The sequence below is a fragment of the Alosa alosa genome, chromosome 9 (assembly GCF_017589495.1).
Source record: "Alosa alosa isolate M-15738 ecotype Scorff River chromosome 9, AALO_Geno_1.1, whole genome shotgun sequence".
Taxonomy (NCBI): Eukaryota; Metazoa; Chordata; class Actinopteri; order Clupeiformes; family Clupeidae; genus Alosa; species Alosa alosa.
Window position 1 is genome coordinate 3,167,563 of NC_063197.1, and position 16,292 is coordinate 3,183,854.

General features: G+C 39.4%; 3 protein-coding genes and 1 long non-coding RNA gene across 13 annotated transcripts in view; 3 read left to right on the forward strand and 1 right to left on the reverse strand.

Annotated features, from left to right (window-relative positions):
* The window catches only part of frem1b (Fras1 related extracellular matrix 1b), a 27,303-nt gene extending 22,162 nt beyond the window's left edge, over positions 1-5,141 (forward strand). For all 6 annotated transcript variants that reach the window (XM_048251982.1, XM_048251980.1, XM_048251983.1 and 3 more), the window contains 10 exons: positions 405-606; positions 892-1,036; positions 1,304-1,433; positions 1,512-1,584; positions 1,880-2,029; positions 2,132-2,394; positions 2,848-3,051; positions 3,234-3,352; positions 4,212-4,297; positions 4,710-5,141. In XM_048251982.1, coding sequence (XP_048107939.1) covers positions 405-606; positions 892-1,036; positions 1,304-1,433; positions 1,512-1,584; positions 1,880-2,029; positions 2,132-2,394; positions 2,848-3,051; positions 3,234-3,352; positions 4,212-4,297; positions 4,710-4,906 — 1,569 coding nt within the window. In that variant the 3' untranslated portion in view covers positions 4,907-5,141. The remainder of the gene's footprint in view (positions 1-404; positions 607-891; positions 1,037-1,303; positions 1,434-1,511; positions 1,585-1,879; positions 2,030-2,131; positions 2,395-2,847; positions 3,052-3,233; positions 3,353-4,211; positions 4,298-4,709) is intronic.
* Positions 2,939-6,546, reverse strand: LOC125300249. Of its 2 annotated transcripts, none has more exons than XR_007194531.1 (4): positions 6,468-6,546; positions 4,684-4,853; positions 3,195-3,359; positions 2,939-3,019 (listed from the first exon to the last, which is right to left on the reverse strand). It is a non-coding gene; the product is annotated as an uncharacterized LOC125300249 (long non-coding RNA). The 2 variants fall into 2 exon arrangements; XR_007194530.1 differs by having other exon boundaries at positions 6,449-6,523.
* On the forward strand, positions 5,646-9,741 carry atpaf1 (ATP synthase mitochondrial F1 complex assembly factor 1). 3 transcript variants are annotated; one of them, XM_048251988.1, is made up of 9 exons: positions 5,646-5,891; positions 7,177-7,285; positions 7,407-7,460; positions 8,090-8,152; positions 8,253-8,303; positions 8,413-8,460; positions 8,818-8,913; positions 9,006-9,113; positions 9,314-9,741. In XM_048251988.1, exons 1-9 carry the CDS (start codon positions 5,680-5,682, stop codon positions 9,479-9,481), a joined length of 909 nt encoding a protein of 302 aa, XP_048107945.1. In that variant the 5' UTR covers positions 5,646-5,679; the 3' UTR covers positions 9,482-9,741. The 3 variants fall into 3 exon arrangements, with proteins under 3 accessions (XP_048107945.1, XP_048107943.1, XP_048107946.1); XM_048251986.1 differs by lacking the exon at positions 5,646-5,891 and adding an exon at positions 6,493-6,824; XM_048251989.1 differs by lacking the exon at positions 5,646-5,891 and having other exon boundaries at positions 7,174-7,301.
* Positions 9,742-10,571: 830 nt separating this feature from the next.
* On the forward strand, positions 10,572-16,230 carry rab3b (RAB3B, member RAS oncogene family). Of its 2 annotated transcripts, XM_048251990.1 has the most exons (6): positions 10,572-10,864; positions 10,962-11,003; positions 11,389-11,613; positions 13,019-13,137; positions 14,278-14,402; positions 14,805-16,230. In XM_048251990.1, the coding sequence occupies exons 2-6, from the start codon at positions 11,001-11,003 to the stop codon at positions 14,987-14,989; spliced, it is 657 nt and encodes a 218-aa protein (XP_048107947.1). In that variant the 5' UTR covers positions 10,572-10,864; positions 10,962-11,000; the 3' UTR covers positions 14,990-16,230. The 2 variants fall into 2 exon arrangements, with proteins under 2 accessions (XP_048107947.1, XP_048107948.1); XM_048251991.1 differs by lacking the exon at positions 10,962-11,003 and having other exon boundaries at positions 10,574-10,864.
* Positions 16,231-16,292: the final 62 nt, after the last annotated feature.

The window sequence follows — 16,292 nt, forward strand, 5'->3', positions numbered from 1 at the left end:
ACATTTGTCTAAATTAATTAAGGAGTATTTATGTCAATATCGTTCTGAGGAAAGTCATTTTTATATTTTTTTTACTTTGTAATGCTCTGCTGATTAAATTCCCGTTGTTTTCTGTGCTGTGTATGATAGAATCCATTACATTACAGGAACCAATTACACAATATGAAAGCGCCCTCTTCTGGTGTAATAAAATCAGTACATCTCCAGTGGGGGCGCTAATTGGCTGATGATAACTGACTTTTCATTTGGAGTTATAGTAGTATTTTCAAATTTATATGTAAATGCTTAATCTTTTAGCCCTGAAAATGTCCATTTTCCTGCATTTGTACTCTTGTTTCAATGTCTTTTCATACAGTGTGTCATGTGTAATTTTTGTGGTATGGGTTCACCACATTCCCCCAAAGGTGGAGCAGCTAGACAAGACCCCACCGAGTCTGGTTTCCAAGGGAACACCCAGCACCGTGGAGACTCTTCAGGAGGGCCAGCATGTCATCTACATCACCTCTAAGGACCTCCAGGTGTCTGACCCTGACAGCCCAGTCCAAGAGCTAGAGTTCACTATTGTTCGGCCCCCACATTTTGGACACTTGGAGAATGCTCATACAGGCAAGTGCATCTGAAATAGATTAGTTGGAAGATGTTGATAACCTATGACACACCTCTGAGGTAACTACCCACAAGTAAGAGGACTGGGATAAGAGTAATAGTGTAAATTTACCATAACCTCTGCCCAGGAACTGATTTCTGACCTTGAAAGCTCGAAAACACTAAGTAGGACTGCATGCGTCTGAAGGGATATAGCTCTGACACAAACAGTATGATACCTGCAGTTATACTACCTTACAGTTAGAATAAGCTTTCATGAAAACTGAAACTCATGATTCCCCACAGGGGGGTATATCAAAGGCCGCTTCACCCAGAAAGACCTGGATCAGAAGGCGATACGTTACGTCATTCCAGCTGACATGGAGGTGACGGCAGACAGTTTTGAGTTCCGTGTAACTGACCCAGCAGGAAACACCATGCTGCCTGAAGTGTAGGTGATTTTACACATACAGAAATCTTTCAAAACATGTATTTACCAATACATAATGTGTATGTGACACGTGAATATGCTATGATTTATCACTTTTTAACATTTCTGCAAAGGAAGAAATGTTCAACTCATAAAGGGTAGGATGAAAAACAACAAATAAAAATTAGTTTTAGTTATATTGTTTTTGTGTGAAGGTAGATGAAGTGAAATGTCTACTTTCTTTCACCATTCCTGATGAAAGGTACTGTACTTGACTGTCCCATCTAGGTTGGAGATGAGATGGTCACGTGTAGAGCTGTCTGCCACATGTTACCGAGTCTGTGAAAATGCAGGCACTCTGGCCATACAGGTGGCACGGAGCGGAAACAGCATAGACCCTGCTTACGTCACAATACAGGTAGAGTTACCCTGGCAACAACTTCTACACTGAGAACCCAGTCTCTCAATTCTCACAGACTTCTCTCCTTTGTTACAGGTTGAGGAGGATACTGCTAAAATGGGGAAGGATTTCACACATAGCACTGCTACACTCATCCAGTTTGATCCAGGTGAAATCTTTAAATCACTAATCATTTTTTTTAGAAAGAAGATCCTTGATCTGTGACATTTTATTTCACATACAACTGAGTTAAACATAAAACCTATCTTTGGTAGGCTATTACTTTAGTATCCCCTTAGGCAGAAATAAAATTCTGTCATACAAAACAGTCCACAAAGCTCTAGATCTGTTCATCTACTACTTTGTGGTGCTTTGTGGACTGTTTTGTATTCCATTTAACTTTGTTTCTAGTTTGGTATAGCTATAAACTAAAGCTAACAGTAAGACAAACTCTTCTTGCTCAGGTGTAAATATAAAAACATGGAACATATACCTGAAAGATGATGGACTTGAGGAGAACCATGAGAAGTTTGATGTGATTCTAAAAGCGCAAAAAAATGCTGTTCTGGGTCCAATGGACAGAGCCAGTGTAGAGATCATTGACCCAAGAGGAGGTAAATGTTTATGTTTGATTCATATCATTCATTTGATTTCCTAATGGATTTGACATCTTCATATCTTCATCATGCTGGGGTGTGTGTTGTTCTCTGTTTTAGGTAAGTGTGACCCAGCTGATCTTATAGATGAGACTAAAGACCAACTGCCTGTAAAAGTGCCGCCTAGTGGCCATCAACCCCAGACTGTGCCAAAGAAAGAACACAACCAGGATCCCCACACTGGGACTGTATGGGAAGGCCGCCCTCCAAGGGGTGATGTCCCAAATCATGGGCATTTCCTTGATTATTCTGAGGGGGGAGCACAGGACCAAGCCTATCATGGACAAGGCAAGAGGTTACTGGTGGAAAGAAACAGCCACAAAGTGAGTCTGACAGTGTTTCCCAGTCACATTTCTAACAGCATCAATAGATCATTTAGAATTTAAAAATAAATTATAAATCTTTTGAATGTGATTTAGGTACTGTATCTCACTAAGATGTTGTGCAGAGGGCTGAAGAAAAAATCTGAAGAGTATGTTGTTACTTACCTAACCTTTCCAACTCTACCTAAGTAGATAGAGTAGGAACTCTTAAGTTACAAGCAAAACGAAGACCAGCTTTCACAAATGGTTCAAATGGCACAAATTTCAATTCCAGTCTCCTAGGTTTGCTTAGATTTTGCAACTTTGAATATAGTTGTCATCATTGACAACCCTATTTACAACTCTCTCATTTCTAAACTAAAGTCTGTGGCTCTCACTGGTCATCTGTGCTCTCACAGGTCATCTGTGCTCTCACTGGTTCTAAACTGTGGTTTCTCATCCTCTGTGAACAAGATCCACGGGGTTATCCCCTTAAGGCTGGTGGAGGAGAGAGTTGTGAGCTCTGATCAGATTCCGCCTGTCCATCCAGACGTGGAGATCACCCCCATCTGGTCCTGGACTGGTCACCTGCTCAGTGAGCACAAACCGGGAGAGGTCCCCTTGGGAGATGCTCCTCCTAATACTTCTGACATGAGGAAACGTCAACGCCAGCGAAAGGTAAAGTGGGAAAAAATGTGTGGAAGAACAACAAGTCTGACAGCTTGACAGCTATTTTGTTAACGTTCAAAGATTCTTTTGTGTCTTATATCACTAGATTTTTTTTTTAATAAAATAATATTTTTCAGTCAACGAATACTCACCAGACCTTTTACTCCCTCTCTATCTCTCCTGCCTTGTAGTCGAGTAAGGCACTAAGTCTGGACTGTCCCTCTGGCTGGACTCACTACAGGAAACGCTGTTACATCCTGAGCACAGGAGTGGCCACCTGGAGCAGTGCCCAGCATGCCTGCTCTCTGCTGTAGGTCCTACACAGCAAACAACACTTTGTCCGATATTTTGTTTTGCTGCCCATGTTAATGGTTTAAAGCATTAACTCTGTCTGCATGAGATGCTGTCTCAGGTACAGCTCTGGCTGTTCATGAAAACCAAGGGAAATCAAGATGTTCTCCACACACAACACACACAGAAAGTACATACAACGCACACACAACGCATCCAGTGTGTGGACACACTAAGTGGTGGCAAGTTACTGAAGTTGGAGAAACCAAGAGTATAAAATATCTGTGTATGCCTGGTGGAAGGATGCCTCCACCTCCTCCACCTCCTCCCCCCCTCCTTTTGGGCAGCCGTGGCCTACTGGTTAGCGCTTCGGACTTGTAACCAGAGGGTTGCCGGTTCGAACCCCGACCAGTAGGCACGGCTGAAGTGCCCTTGAGCAAGGCACCTTACCCCTCACTGCTCCCCGAGCGCCGCTGTTGTTGCAGGCAGCTCACTGCGCCGGGATTAGTGTGTGCTTCACCTCACTGTGTGTTCACTGTGTGCTGAGTGTGTTTCACTAATTCACGGATTGGGATAAATGCAGAGACCAAATTTCCCTCACGGGATCAAAAGAGTATATATCAAAGATTCTAGAGCGGAGCTCTGTTCTAGAATCTTTGGTACTGTATATATACATACTTATACTTATACACAGGAATACTGACTGTATATCACTATCACATCTCACCACTATGTCTATGCTATATATAATTTTACCATAACACTGCCAAGAAGATACCCTGTTGTAATTCATGTGTTCATTTAGCTAGTTTTTATTCAAATCTGTATTTATTTTATTTGTTCCTTTCTTTCTTTTACCAATTCTTAAACTGCCTTAGACGCCACAGCCAGTTAGCTGGTATTCACTCCACGACTGACATGAAGTGGATGTGGAGATTTGCTGGAAAACAACCATTTTGGACAGGTATGTAACAGAATATTCACTATGTGAAAACTTGTGAAATACCACATTTCTAAACTACACAAGGGGTCTCATAAAGCCATTCAAATTAGCAGGTTATTTAGTGGTTTGTATTGTTATTTATTTGTAATGTTTACTTGTTTTACTCAAATTTTAAATGAAAATGTATCAATTCTTCCTGCAGCTGATTTCCTTTTTGGAACCACTTATTGACAGTGGAAAGATATACCAGTAGTCAATATATGAAATAAAGAACAAATATAACCTTTTGCACCATTGTTCTGAACTAGCTGCAAGCAAAACTTTTCATTGCATAGGCCGAATTGTCTGAGTTTGGAAGGGAAGAGACTGAGACTGCCACTAGATATTTAACTGTACGCTCACTGTACCTTGACTGAGTAATTTCTGTTTGCAGGGCTGACTGGATCCATGGGGCATTGGATGTGGACAGATGGCAAGCCAGTGTTGTTCTCCAAACTCCAGATAAACAGAGATTCCAGTTCTGACCCCAGCTGTGTGCTGGCTGAATCCCAGAGAAAATGGACTCCAAAAAATTGCACTACGGGAGACGAGTACAAATATATCTGTTCAGCCGCGGCTCAAAACATCTGAAGGAAACTTTGTAGCCATATGTGTGGAGGATTTATTGTGGAAATTCAAATGTCAAATGCTTAATAGCAATGTCTTAACCTATTTGTGAAAGAAAACCAGCCTAAGCTGGTTTCCTAAAGGTTTGACCCTTTAACTCTGTATCAATCTGTAAACATCATCGCAAAATCTGTTTACTTGTGTAAAACCAGCACCAGCAAATTTGAGGCCTAGACACAATAAAGTAAAACAAATTGCTTATGCTATTTATTCTTCAGCAGGGGAGTTTTGAACATTTTAGTAAAAGTCCCTGAACATTCATTTTACAACATTCTTGTCACACCTGTGTGACAGGAACTGCATTAAAACTAGGATGGTGCATCCAAAAAGAATGTTTGCTTACAGAAAATGTTCCTTGTCATCAACTAATCAAACCCCTCCCACTACATGCTGAATAGCATTAGAAATTAGGGGGGAAATCCAATTTTCTATGGGCCTACTGAGAAATGTGTTACCGTTCACCTTAATGTTCTGTTGTAAAAAGATTTGCCACCAAAATGTCCCCTTAAAACTTGCGAATCGATCTCATTTTCTGTGTTCATTATGAGGATGTAAAAGTTAATGTCAAAATAGTCTATGAAAATCGCGTAGCAAAAACAATTCTGGTGAACTGATGTAAGTCATTCTGGGCACACTAAAACTAACTAAAACGTTCACAGCAGCCTTCAAAAACGAAATGTCTGTCCGCTTGGGAACCGTCGCTATAATTTCTTTCGTATCAGTTCGGAACAGTATGAATGTGCAACCGTGGGGGCAACATGGCGGCGGCCATGGTACAAATGTCATGTTTGTACCGAGGGATGATAGCGGTCAGAGCAATGGGTATCAGGCCGCTCATCCCTGGCCTGGTGCCACTGCAGTTTAGAACATTTTCAGTGAAAAAAGAACCAGAGCTGGAAGAAAATCCATATTTTAGTAAATATGAGGAAAAGATCAGGAAGCTTCGAAGGTAGGTTAGACGTTAACCCATCGTATGCTAAAACAGCTAACGTAGCAACCTAGGGTTTGTAATATTCATAACATCAAAGCACCATTCTCTGTGGAATGGGGTAACGTTTAACGTTATAGAGTATTAGTTGTATGCTCTTCATATTAAACTAGCTAAATAATGACATTCCCACCACAGATGAAAACGGCCTAGTATTTTAAGAAGTTAAGAAAGTGATGTTAACATGAGACGTCTTGTCCTAGTAATGCTAGCCTAATCCACACCCAGAATTTGAAGGCTAATTAGATATGTGTGACCTATGAATTGATTGTTTTGGTCATAAGTATTTATTGGTATATGCTGCGATTTATGATAGAAAATGTGCAAATCTAGGATATAGCAGGATCTAGCATGCAGCATATCGGAATGAAGTGGATAGCTTTTCCGTTGGTGTGATGATGCCCATCTCTTTTTAAATGTAGATAAGACTAAGGAACTAATATTTGATTTGAAAAGGGGGAAAAATAAATTAGACCCTATACCTAGAGTATTAGAAGTTATGCAGTAGAGGTAGTTACCTCATCTATCGATAAATACCTTGGTGTCCGTCTACCTTCAAGAAGGCCCAGTGTAGACTGTTTTTCCTGAGGTCGTTTGATATGGGCATAGGACAGGCCTATTTTAAACATGTGTTACCATGGGATTCTGGCAAGTGTTCTTTTTTATGCTGTTGTATGTTGGGGACCGGAACAGGTTAAACAAACTGATAAGGAAAGCAGGTTCCATCATTAGTTCATGCCCAAGTTCTGTGGAGGAAATCCTAGAACAGAGGGTGATGGGGAAGATGAGGAGTGTGCAGTCAAGGGAGGACCAGCCCTTGTACAGCATGTTCACTACAAGTGGTTGGAGCCAAAGGCTCCTTCTACCTAGATGCACCACAGAGAGATTTAGGAGGTCCTTTGTTCCTACAGCAATCAGACTTTTTAACAAGAGCTGTTGACTAGCATTGCTGTTGTGATTTATGTTGTTGAGATTACTGTGATTATTGTGTCCTTTCAGTGCCTGTGTCTGGTGTGTCCCTATTTATTTGTTGTAGTGTATGTTGTACTGTGCCCTGTCTTAAGTATCAACTGTCCTACTGATGTGTTGTGGTTGTGTGTGGTTACCAGGTAGCAAAATAATTATTAATAAAGTGCAATCAATCAATCAATCAATCAATGTTTTTACCTATGGACATAGTAATGCCAGACTATCTTTTGATGTGGACTTTGATAATTAACGTGTGATCTGTTCATGATTGTTAAAGTGCCAAACCACAGGAGTATAAAGTCAGACTTGAGAAACGGACAGAGATGATGAAAGAGCCATTGGGACACTCAAGACAAGCCGAGTTCATAAAACTCATGGAAGAGGAGGTATGGTATTGAGCAGGTGTGCTGACTGGCTACAGTATGCTGTATACAGTATGTGCTGGATTGTGGGTGGGACAGAACGTTGTGATTTAGTATTTGATTTTAACAAACATTGTGTTTTCAGGCTGAAAAACGGGCCAAACTGCAAGGTACCTCCGGGGGATTCACCAAGGACAAGGTAAATGCAGTCAAGTGGACCAGATTCATTTACCAAATTACATAAAAAATGCACATGCAATTTTGAGGCTGTAAATCTGTACTTTAATCATCAAAATTGTATGAACAAGTCATTTGTTGTAAGTACTAAAACTTGGCATTTGATTGATTACTCAAAACATAGTATGAAGTTTCCTCATTGATTATTACATCCATGAGAAATGTTGCCTTGTTATGCAAGTGAAAGAATATAATGACATACCTGGAGGGTACATTTGGCATTTGGAGGTGCAGTTTTATTACAATTTAGTAACATTGTATTTGATCTAAAATGTTAGTAAATAGTCTTGTATAGAGTTGTGTGTTGAATCGGCAAATTGGAGAATCATTAGTCTATAGCAATGCGGAAGAATGCTTTGTGGTAATGTGATATGCTATATGCTCAATATCAATACATTAAGTGTTGGGACTGCAATATTTAAAAAACATACATTAATTGACTCCTGGTAGAAAAAGTTCACCATAACAACCATAACAATTGTCATTCTTCTGTCTTCTATCATTTGAAATGGCCATATGCTTATCAGCATTTACTCTTACAGACCTCATTAGTAGTATTATTAATATTATTTATGCTTCAATTTCTCATAGACTCTTGGATCCATTCTCAACCTTGAAATGGTAAAAGACATATCTGCAGAAGAAATTGGAAAAGTAAGAGAAATTCTTTGTTTCCACACATCTAACTACCCTCATGTGTTTTAAAATCATTTGTTTTTGTGTGTATTGAATAGAGTTTTGTTGTCTTTTGTAGCTCTGGATGCAGTATTATTCCAACAAGGACACCATCAGTGCGGTTATACCGGTAGGTCTTTCTGCACTGTATGTTCCTGTCCGCTGTCTGTTGTCTGTGTTAAAGCCAGTTTGATTATGCATCAGACTTCACTGTATTTTTTTTTGTGTATTTGTTTCAGGGAGCAACCTTTGAATTGATATTCAACAGAACCAAATCATGCCCAACTGTAAGCTGTTTTTCTGCCAACCCCTCATCAGACTTATTAAATCTGGCCAGATCAAATAGAACATGATCACTGATTTTGATTTACTGGTCTTTTGTTCCATTTGTCTTGGTTTCTGTTAGCTCTGGATTGTACTCTAAATGGGCGTACCTGTGTTGCATGCAGCCACATGATGGCAGTATTGATGTGTTCTTCATGCATGTCTTGGACACTTATAAAATGGCAAAATATTTGCTAGGGCTAGATGTGGAAGACTTTACTGTGATACAATTCTGAGAGTGGTCTACTCATGTCAATAGATCTTACTAACATTCACAGAATTATTAAACTACAGCGACTTTTTTGTTTGTTTGTCTGTAGTTCCTTTATGCCCTACCACGGCAAGAAGGGTATGAGTTCTTTGTGGGTCAGTGGGCTGGCCACGAGCTTCATTTCACCTCTCTCATTAATGTTCAGGTAAATCTCTTGTCCCTCCCCAGCTGAAGAGGCCATATCTCACTACACAGTTCAAATGTAACTTAGACTTCATTTCTCTGTGCCCATGTCAGACTGCAGGCGAGAGTGCTCCAAGTCAGCTGATCCTCTACCATTACACAGAGCTGCTCAAGGACAAGGGTGTTGTACTCATGACCGCAGAGATGGATGACAAATTCATTGTAAGTCATCTTAAATTCTTGCTATTGTAATTTACAAGATCTGTTTTTAACACAAGATCTTAATTGACAAGTTCTGCTTTTTTTACTTGACCTCTTTGTGCAGCATATTGATGGTGAATTGCTCCTTGCCCAGGACTATAGTTGTGATGTACACTCAAATCCACTCAAACAATAACTGACTAATTGCATTATCTTTTCAGAACGTCCACCAAGCCCAGTGCTTGGCCAATCAAGTACAGGTATTTTATGGTTCCGAGCGGCGTTCGACCTTCCAGTTGGTGGAGAACTTCAACCACAAACCAGCTGATTTCAAGTACATGTCTATGATTGCTGAATTGGAGCAAAGTGGCATCGGCCTAACATCCTAGACTGGAATGGACAATATTTGGACAGTGACCTGATTATCACTAAGAGAGAATGAAGAGTGAAAGTTGGATGAGTGAGTGTTGGACAATGTAATAGCCTACCTTCAGTCTCACTGAAGAAGTTGATGATAAAATATTGCTGGACTTACTGTAAAACAACAGTTCAAAGACTACAGGGTTGTTCTCATCACCACTCCTGTAGTCTCTCCTCTAATTGGTAATGTACAGATTGCAATATTAAAATATAATACTTTTCTCTGAAAGTATGGCTGTGGACTGGCTCTCCCAGAAAAGACACACACACTTATGGATTCAATGTCATTTGGAAGACAACACTGCAATTAAATAACCAGAACAATATCAGTTGCCCTTGCCTATTAAATGAATCCCCAACTATTTTGATAATTGACTTTTATGTAAGCCAGACTTCTCAGATTCCATCCTCTGAAATGTTAATATTTTCTGGTTTCTTTACTCTTCTGTGAACTGAATATCTTTTGGTAAAAACAAGACATTGTAGGGTGCCATCTTGGGCTTTGGGAAACACTGAACAATATTTGTTCACCATTTTCTGACATTTTGTAGATGGAATATCTAATTGATTAATTTATAAAGTAGTGAACAGCTTAATCAACCAGCACAGTAATCATTAGTTGAAGCCAGACTCAACAGTATTAACTTTGTTCAGAAATTCAAAGGGGAAATGGTTATATGTACATTATGTAGATGGATAGCAGGATATATTTCATACAATAATACATTTGTGTGAAATGTATTGGAGGACCAGCTACTTTCAGGAACCACCCAATGGTGATAAGAACCCTTAGAAGGGTTGATGCACTTGGAAGTGCAAAGATATATTCTGATATCGGTTGAATTTAGTTTAGATTTTAAATTTGGTATTCAAGGATTCTGCTTGTTTAGACACAGGCAAATTAGGCCATGGTGTCTGATTTTGTTGGTTTCTGTTTTTTTTCTGAAGGTGTTTTGATGTTTGAAGGTGTCATGATTCAGTATTAGAACTGAAAAAGCAGTCAGATATTTAATTTAATGAGAGTAATAGTGAATATTTTGCATTATGTCCTCTTTTAGCTCCACCTCATGCCAATAAGGTGTCAGCATACTGGATCTAAACCTTTAACACAGTGACCTGTAAATGCTCACAAAATCAGCTGTATGCGCTCCACAAATAGCACTGTTAATTGCGATTTATACAGATTGAATCAGACCAGGCGCACAGAGAAGATACCGGAAGGCGACTGAAACAACATAGACAGTAAAAGAAAGGGTTGAAGCCGGTGGAAACGCAACATCAGGTAGCTTGCAGTTCGGTCGCGCCTGTTGTACGCCCACCTTTGAAAAGGGTAGCTATCTGCTCAGCAAAAGGTAAGGACTGCTAAATATACCTAAACAGATATTTTTGCTAAAGCCTACTAGTGCAAAATATGAATTTCTTGTTAACTCGATATTCTTTCTACCACAGAGAACCTAAGCCTATGTGTGGGGAATTGTTTCCCATTGCATGGTAAATAGTCAAGGCCATTTTCCTACAAATATAAGTCCCAATATTCAATTTATGGTCACAGTCGAATGGATTAGTGTTACACTATTGTGTCTCATGATGTTATCTTATTGGTCGTGGGTTTGCCCATGTTTGCTCTAAAACGCACCTGTGGTCCAATCTGTTTAATCGATTCGAGAGCTCTGACGCAAATGTATTCTGGTTACATATGTCCACGACATTGATTCGTGAATTTATAAAAGCGTGAAATAGATTAGGTTAGCTTACTCATTGTCCACAAATATGCTATGCAGACTGCATTGTGTAGCCTATGGATAGGTTGTGTGCTGTTCTCATAATTGCTTCTGGAGCAACCAAATTCCGAGACTAACGCATAATATGCCCACAGATGGCGAAGGCAGACCAACGCTTTGGGCAGAGAGATGGATCGGATCAGAACTTTGACTACATGTTCAAACTGCTCATCATTGGCAATAGTAGTGTTGGAAAAACCAGCTTTCTGTTCAGATACGCCGATGACACATTCAACAACTCCTTCGTTAGCACTGTGGGTATTGATTTTAAAGTGAAAACGGTTTACAGAAACGACAAAAGAGTGAAGCTTCAGATCTGGGTAAGTTTTTTCATCTGTGTGGTGAACTTGCATTTGATGTGCAAGCCTAGCCTTTATGTTAGATTATCATGATTTCTTGAAAACTGCCAGACAAAGCCTACCTTGCGCATAGTGCATGCTGCTTTATGGATTTATTGTTTGCCAGAAACAAGGGTTTATATAATTTTATTACCACTATTGAGTTGTCAAGATTTCAACACAATAAAGCCACAGAGCTGCGCTGCATGATAAGACTTCATGTCTGTCTGGCGCTGCAGCAGAGCCATTTTCCTTAGGAAAGGAGATACCAGCTTCTTCTGCGCTTGCATCATCAGTGGTTGTCATGGAAGCAACACTTCTCGCTGCTCCTTGGCAAAGCAATGCTCTGAACCAATTAGAGTGGGCCCCAGAGGCCAAAGGGGCCGTGCGTTTCTCAAGGACACAAGGGCCAGGGGTGAGACCAGTGCCACACAAGCCACTGGAGTAAATTGCCTTATTTGTGTATAGAGCTGTAATCAGTGTTGATTTGTCAACCTTGAATGGATACCCATTATGGTGTAACAGGCTACATGTGCATGTTTTAGACAGTACCCTAACATAATATGTTGTGACAATATGATCGTTGGAGGATCTGTGACTGAATAAATCAAGTTAATGGTGTGCTGTATTTATTCAAAGTAATATGGCATAGCCTATGCAAACATAGATTCTGAGTGCAATTGAAAGATGGCACACAGTAGACCTAAGGTTACCACATATTCATTCATAGGTTAGGAAATAGTCAAATAACACAACAGAATTCACTCTGAACCTTGAGGCATTCCCTTTTTGTCACAGCTATTGAAAAGGCAGAACATATACGTTTCACATGTATTGAATTTGAGAATTGTTGTTTATGATGCATCAGGCATGAAACAACAGTTTGAGATTCTTAGACAAGTGAGATGAATAGGGGAAAAATGGGAGAAATCCCTGATAGTCACAGGTAAATTGATGACACTGGCGGTAAATGCATGCCTTGTCACACATGCTAATCCTCCCTGTCCCATCTGACTGCAGTGTGTGTAGCTGTCAGCTTCACTCAGCTCTATGATAATGTTTACCATGACAGAGTGTGGAAGGATTCATGTATTCTTTACCATTCTTGATGATGGTGTGAACTCACACCTTCAACAGTTGAAATCTGTTGGCTGCTCATCTGTTAGGTTTGCTATTCCAGTCTAATTGGGCTGGATTTCGGTGTTCTTTCTGTTTTGATCATTTTTCCATGAAAACAAGGTTGCATTCTGTGCTAGGAGAGACAGCCCAGAATATTAGGAGTTGTTATTGTTCACCAACATTAAGCCGTGCTGCCATGGCTCATTAGTGATATTAGACATTAACCCTCCTCTCCCACACTAATGTGGATCCGCTTGTGTTACTGCAGGACACAGCAGGACAGGAGCGGTACAGAACAATCACCACAGCCTACTACAGGGGAGCTATGGGCTTCATCCTCATGTATGACATCACTAACGAAGAGTCCTTCAATGCAGTGCAAGACTGGTGAGTTTGCTGTATCCATATTCTGCATATTGCTGCGAAATATTTGAAGCTGTAAAGGAACATTCATTATTTTACAGAAAAGCCTAAACATATCATTCTGGTGGATAGATTAGTTGAATAAATGTTTATGGCCAATACAACAAACTTGTTTATTGCTTATTTAAAAGCAAAAAATGTCAGGCCTTGTCCTGTCTACCTCCTCAGATGCTTGATTTACTGTATTGTGTAGCCTACCTCTAGAACCAAGATATGATGATGTACATTCAAATTTAAGAAAGTAAAAGAAATCCTTGATTGAGCCATGATTGAAATAGAATAGAATGGCCATAAAACATAGCCAGAGATATCTTGGTCTGATTACTATAGAATAAAACTAACATCACATTCAAAATACAATGTTTCCAATGAGTGCAAACATACTGTGCACCATAGTACATTTTCATGATATTTTTGTGGGCCTTGGTGAAGATGACGATGATGCTCACCATTATCATCACTGGCATCATCATCATCATCATCTTTATCTATACAGCACTTTTCAAAACCATTGTTTTGCCAATGACAAGAATATCGAGATCCAATAACAAGGATCTCTGTTTTTTCAGAATTTAGCTGATTATTCTTTGACATCCTTTTAACATGAACAGCACACTAGAATCTGAAGATCTAACCAGAAGGTACACCTGTGTGTTGTCTGCATAGCAACAAAAGAGACATGTTTCTGTACAATGGCCTTTCTGCATAAAGGCCATGTCAGATATTCCCACTCAATACCTCAGTCTTCATATAACAGTGTGTTGTGATTCATTTGGACAAAGGCTGTGCTAAGGTTCAGAAGTACAAAGAAACGAGCATATGTCATCAGCTGGCATCAGCAGCGCAGTGCTTTGATATTTTTAGAAACCAGATTGAAACTTTTCATAAATATTGTTATTTTCCAGTGCAGAGAGAAGCTGTTTGGACACTATTTTTTCTAGAAATGTAGATAATTAGGCTAATACAGTAAGGCTTTTTATGTCTAAAGCATGTTAGGATTACAAAACCGCTGCCTTTTTGCAATACATTTTTATTATTGTGTAAGTGGAAGCAGAGAGGATGATTTACAGTATATGTTGAACCTGGCACCCTGTTTTTCCCCAGGGCTACTCAAATTAAGACATATTCATGGGATAACGCTCAAGTGATTCTTGTTGGCAACAAGTGTGATATGGATGATGAGAGAGTGGTGCCGCCGGAAAAGGGCAGACACTTAGCTGACCAACTAGGTACGTTTCTTGAGTGATCCTACAAGTTTATAGTGTTAGTACCATTATGTGAATCAGTACTATTTGGCATCATTACCATTAAGTGAAGGGCTAATTTAATGATACTTTAACGTATAGTATCACAATGTAGGAATTCCCCTTTTTGACAATTTTCAACATACTGGGTACCCATTTGTAGCCAAGGACCCCCTTGGCTACAAATGGGTACCCAGTCAAGAAACTTATCGAGTTTAAAATCAACAAGGGTCATGTCACAACATAAGTCATTGTGGTTTGAAGTAAAGTAAAAAAATCATTGTGTTATAATTGCAGAACAGTAACTACTAGCAAATTGAATGCGTCCACTCTCTTATCTGTGCAAACATGGTAATATATGAGTGATTATTTTACTGTTCTCTGCAGGTTTTGAGTATTATGAAACCAGTGCCAAAGAGAACATAAATGTCCGGCAGGTATTTGAACGTCTGGTAGACATCATCTGTGTGAAGATGTCAGAACGGGTGGATACTGACCCTGCTATCGTCACTGGTACGAAGAACACTCGGCTCACAGACAAGCCTCCACAACTACCTCAGAACTGCTGCTAAGCCTACCTCTTGTAGCACAACTTCTCTTACCGACAAGTCACAACTCTCTTGTGTAGCTCCCCTCTCTCTCCTCTGAGTTCATGTTGTGATTCACATTGTCATTCTTTTGCACTGCACATAAGTGCATTTATAATCTCTCATTTCACCTGTAGTCTAAACACGAGGCAGCTCAAAGTAGAGTTGACTGTTGAAGCACAATACAGCTTCTCTCATATGGAGAGTGTTCACTGCCACTGCAAAACAATGAATTACTCACAACTTGTTACAGTGCAGTTAACTACCTTGTCACATGACTTTCGATGAATTGGTATACATAAGACACATGGCTGCTTGCTCATCTGAGCTTAACACAGGATATTAAATTTTAGGTGTGAGACACGCTTATAACACTATTCTATTTAACTCTAGTCTTTTTAAAACAAAAAAAAAGTTTAATATCATAAGACACCATAACACTAACTCAGCACAACTGCAGAATTTACAACGTGTTTTGCAGCTTTTTTCGTTAATTCTGTTCAGGGTGGTTTTGATGTGATGATGTGCCATTATTGTTCAGTGAAAGGCACATGCTTTTCACTTTGCTGGTACAATTAAGTGTTTTAAGACTTTTGGACACTTTACAAACAATGTTGTATGATGAGTCTTGTAATAGTAATGTTTAATAGTCATGTGAATCAATTTGATCTAATTATGTGACTTACAAAAATGATCAGCACACAATATACTGAATGTAGGCAAATGTTATGACACTATTGAAATTGGCCATGTGGTTTCTCTCTTCAATTTTAAATTAATCAACCTTTTGAAGTTCACTGTGCTGAGTAGGCTGTGCCATTTCTTTTCTGAAATTCAGTTATTGCAAAATAGTGAACTGCATTACCCAAACACCTTGTGCCACCCTGTCTTATGTGAGTTCATAGCTAAGCCTAACCAACAATAATATTATTATAACAATCATAACAGTTGTTCTGTCTGATAGGCTATGATGTGATTGTTTATAAGTGCATTTTTAAATTACATATTTTGGATCTAAATAGTGTATTATAATGGTCGTACCTAGGTAGATTTTTATTTTTATGCTGTTGCAATGGATAAACTGTAGGCCTATGGCTATAGCACCTCGTTAGTTACTGTTGACTCATAGATGGGTTCAACGGGAACAAAGTGATTAAATCAATGTGAATGTTTGTACATTTTCAAGTGCAATTTGCGGAAATAAAAAGCACACATATCTATCTGCACTACCTCTTGTCATGTCAAAGCAGACGCAACAGGATTCCAAAATCATCACAACAATTCTTTA

Coding starts and splice junctions, on each gene's coding strand:
- atpaf1 (XM_048251986.1), top strand. CDS start 6,568: ATGGGATTCTGGCAAGTGTTCTTTTTTATGCTGTTGTATGTTGGGGAC. Junction 6,825..7,176: donor ACCACAGAGAGATTTAGGAG/GTCCTTTGTTCC, acceptor TGATTGTTAAAG/TGCCAAACCACAGGAGTATA. Junction 8,304..8,412: donor CCATCAGTGCGGTTATACCG/GTAGGTCTTTCT, acceptor TATTTGTTTCAG/GGAGCAACCTTTGAATTGAT.
- rab3b (XM_048251990.1), top strand. Junction 11,614..13,018: donor GAGTGAAGCTTCAGATCTGG/GTAAGTTTTTTC, acceptor GTGTTACTGCAG/GACACAGCAGGACAGGAGCG. Junction 13,138..14,277: donor TTCAATGCAGTGCAAGACTG/GTGAGTTTGCTG, acceptor GTTTTTCCCCAG/GGCTACTCAAATTAAGACAT.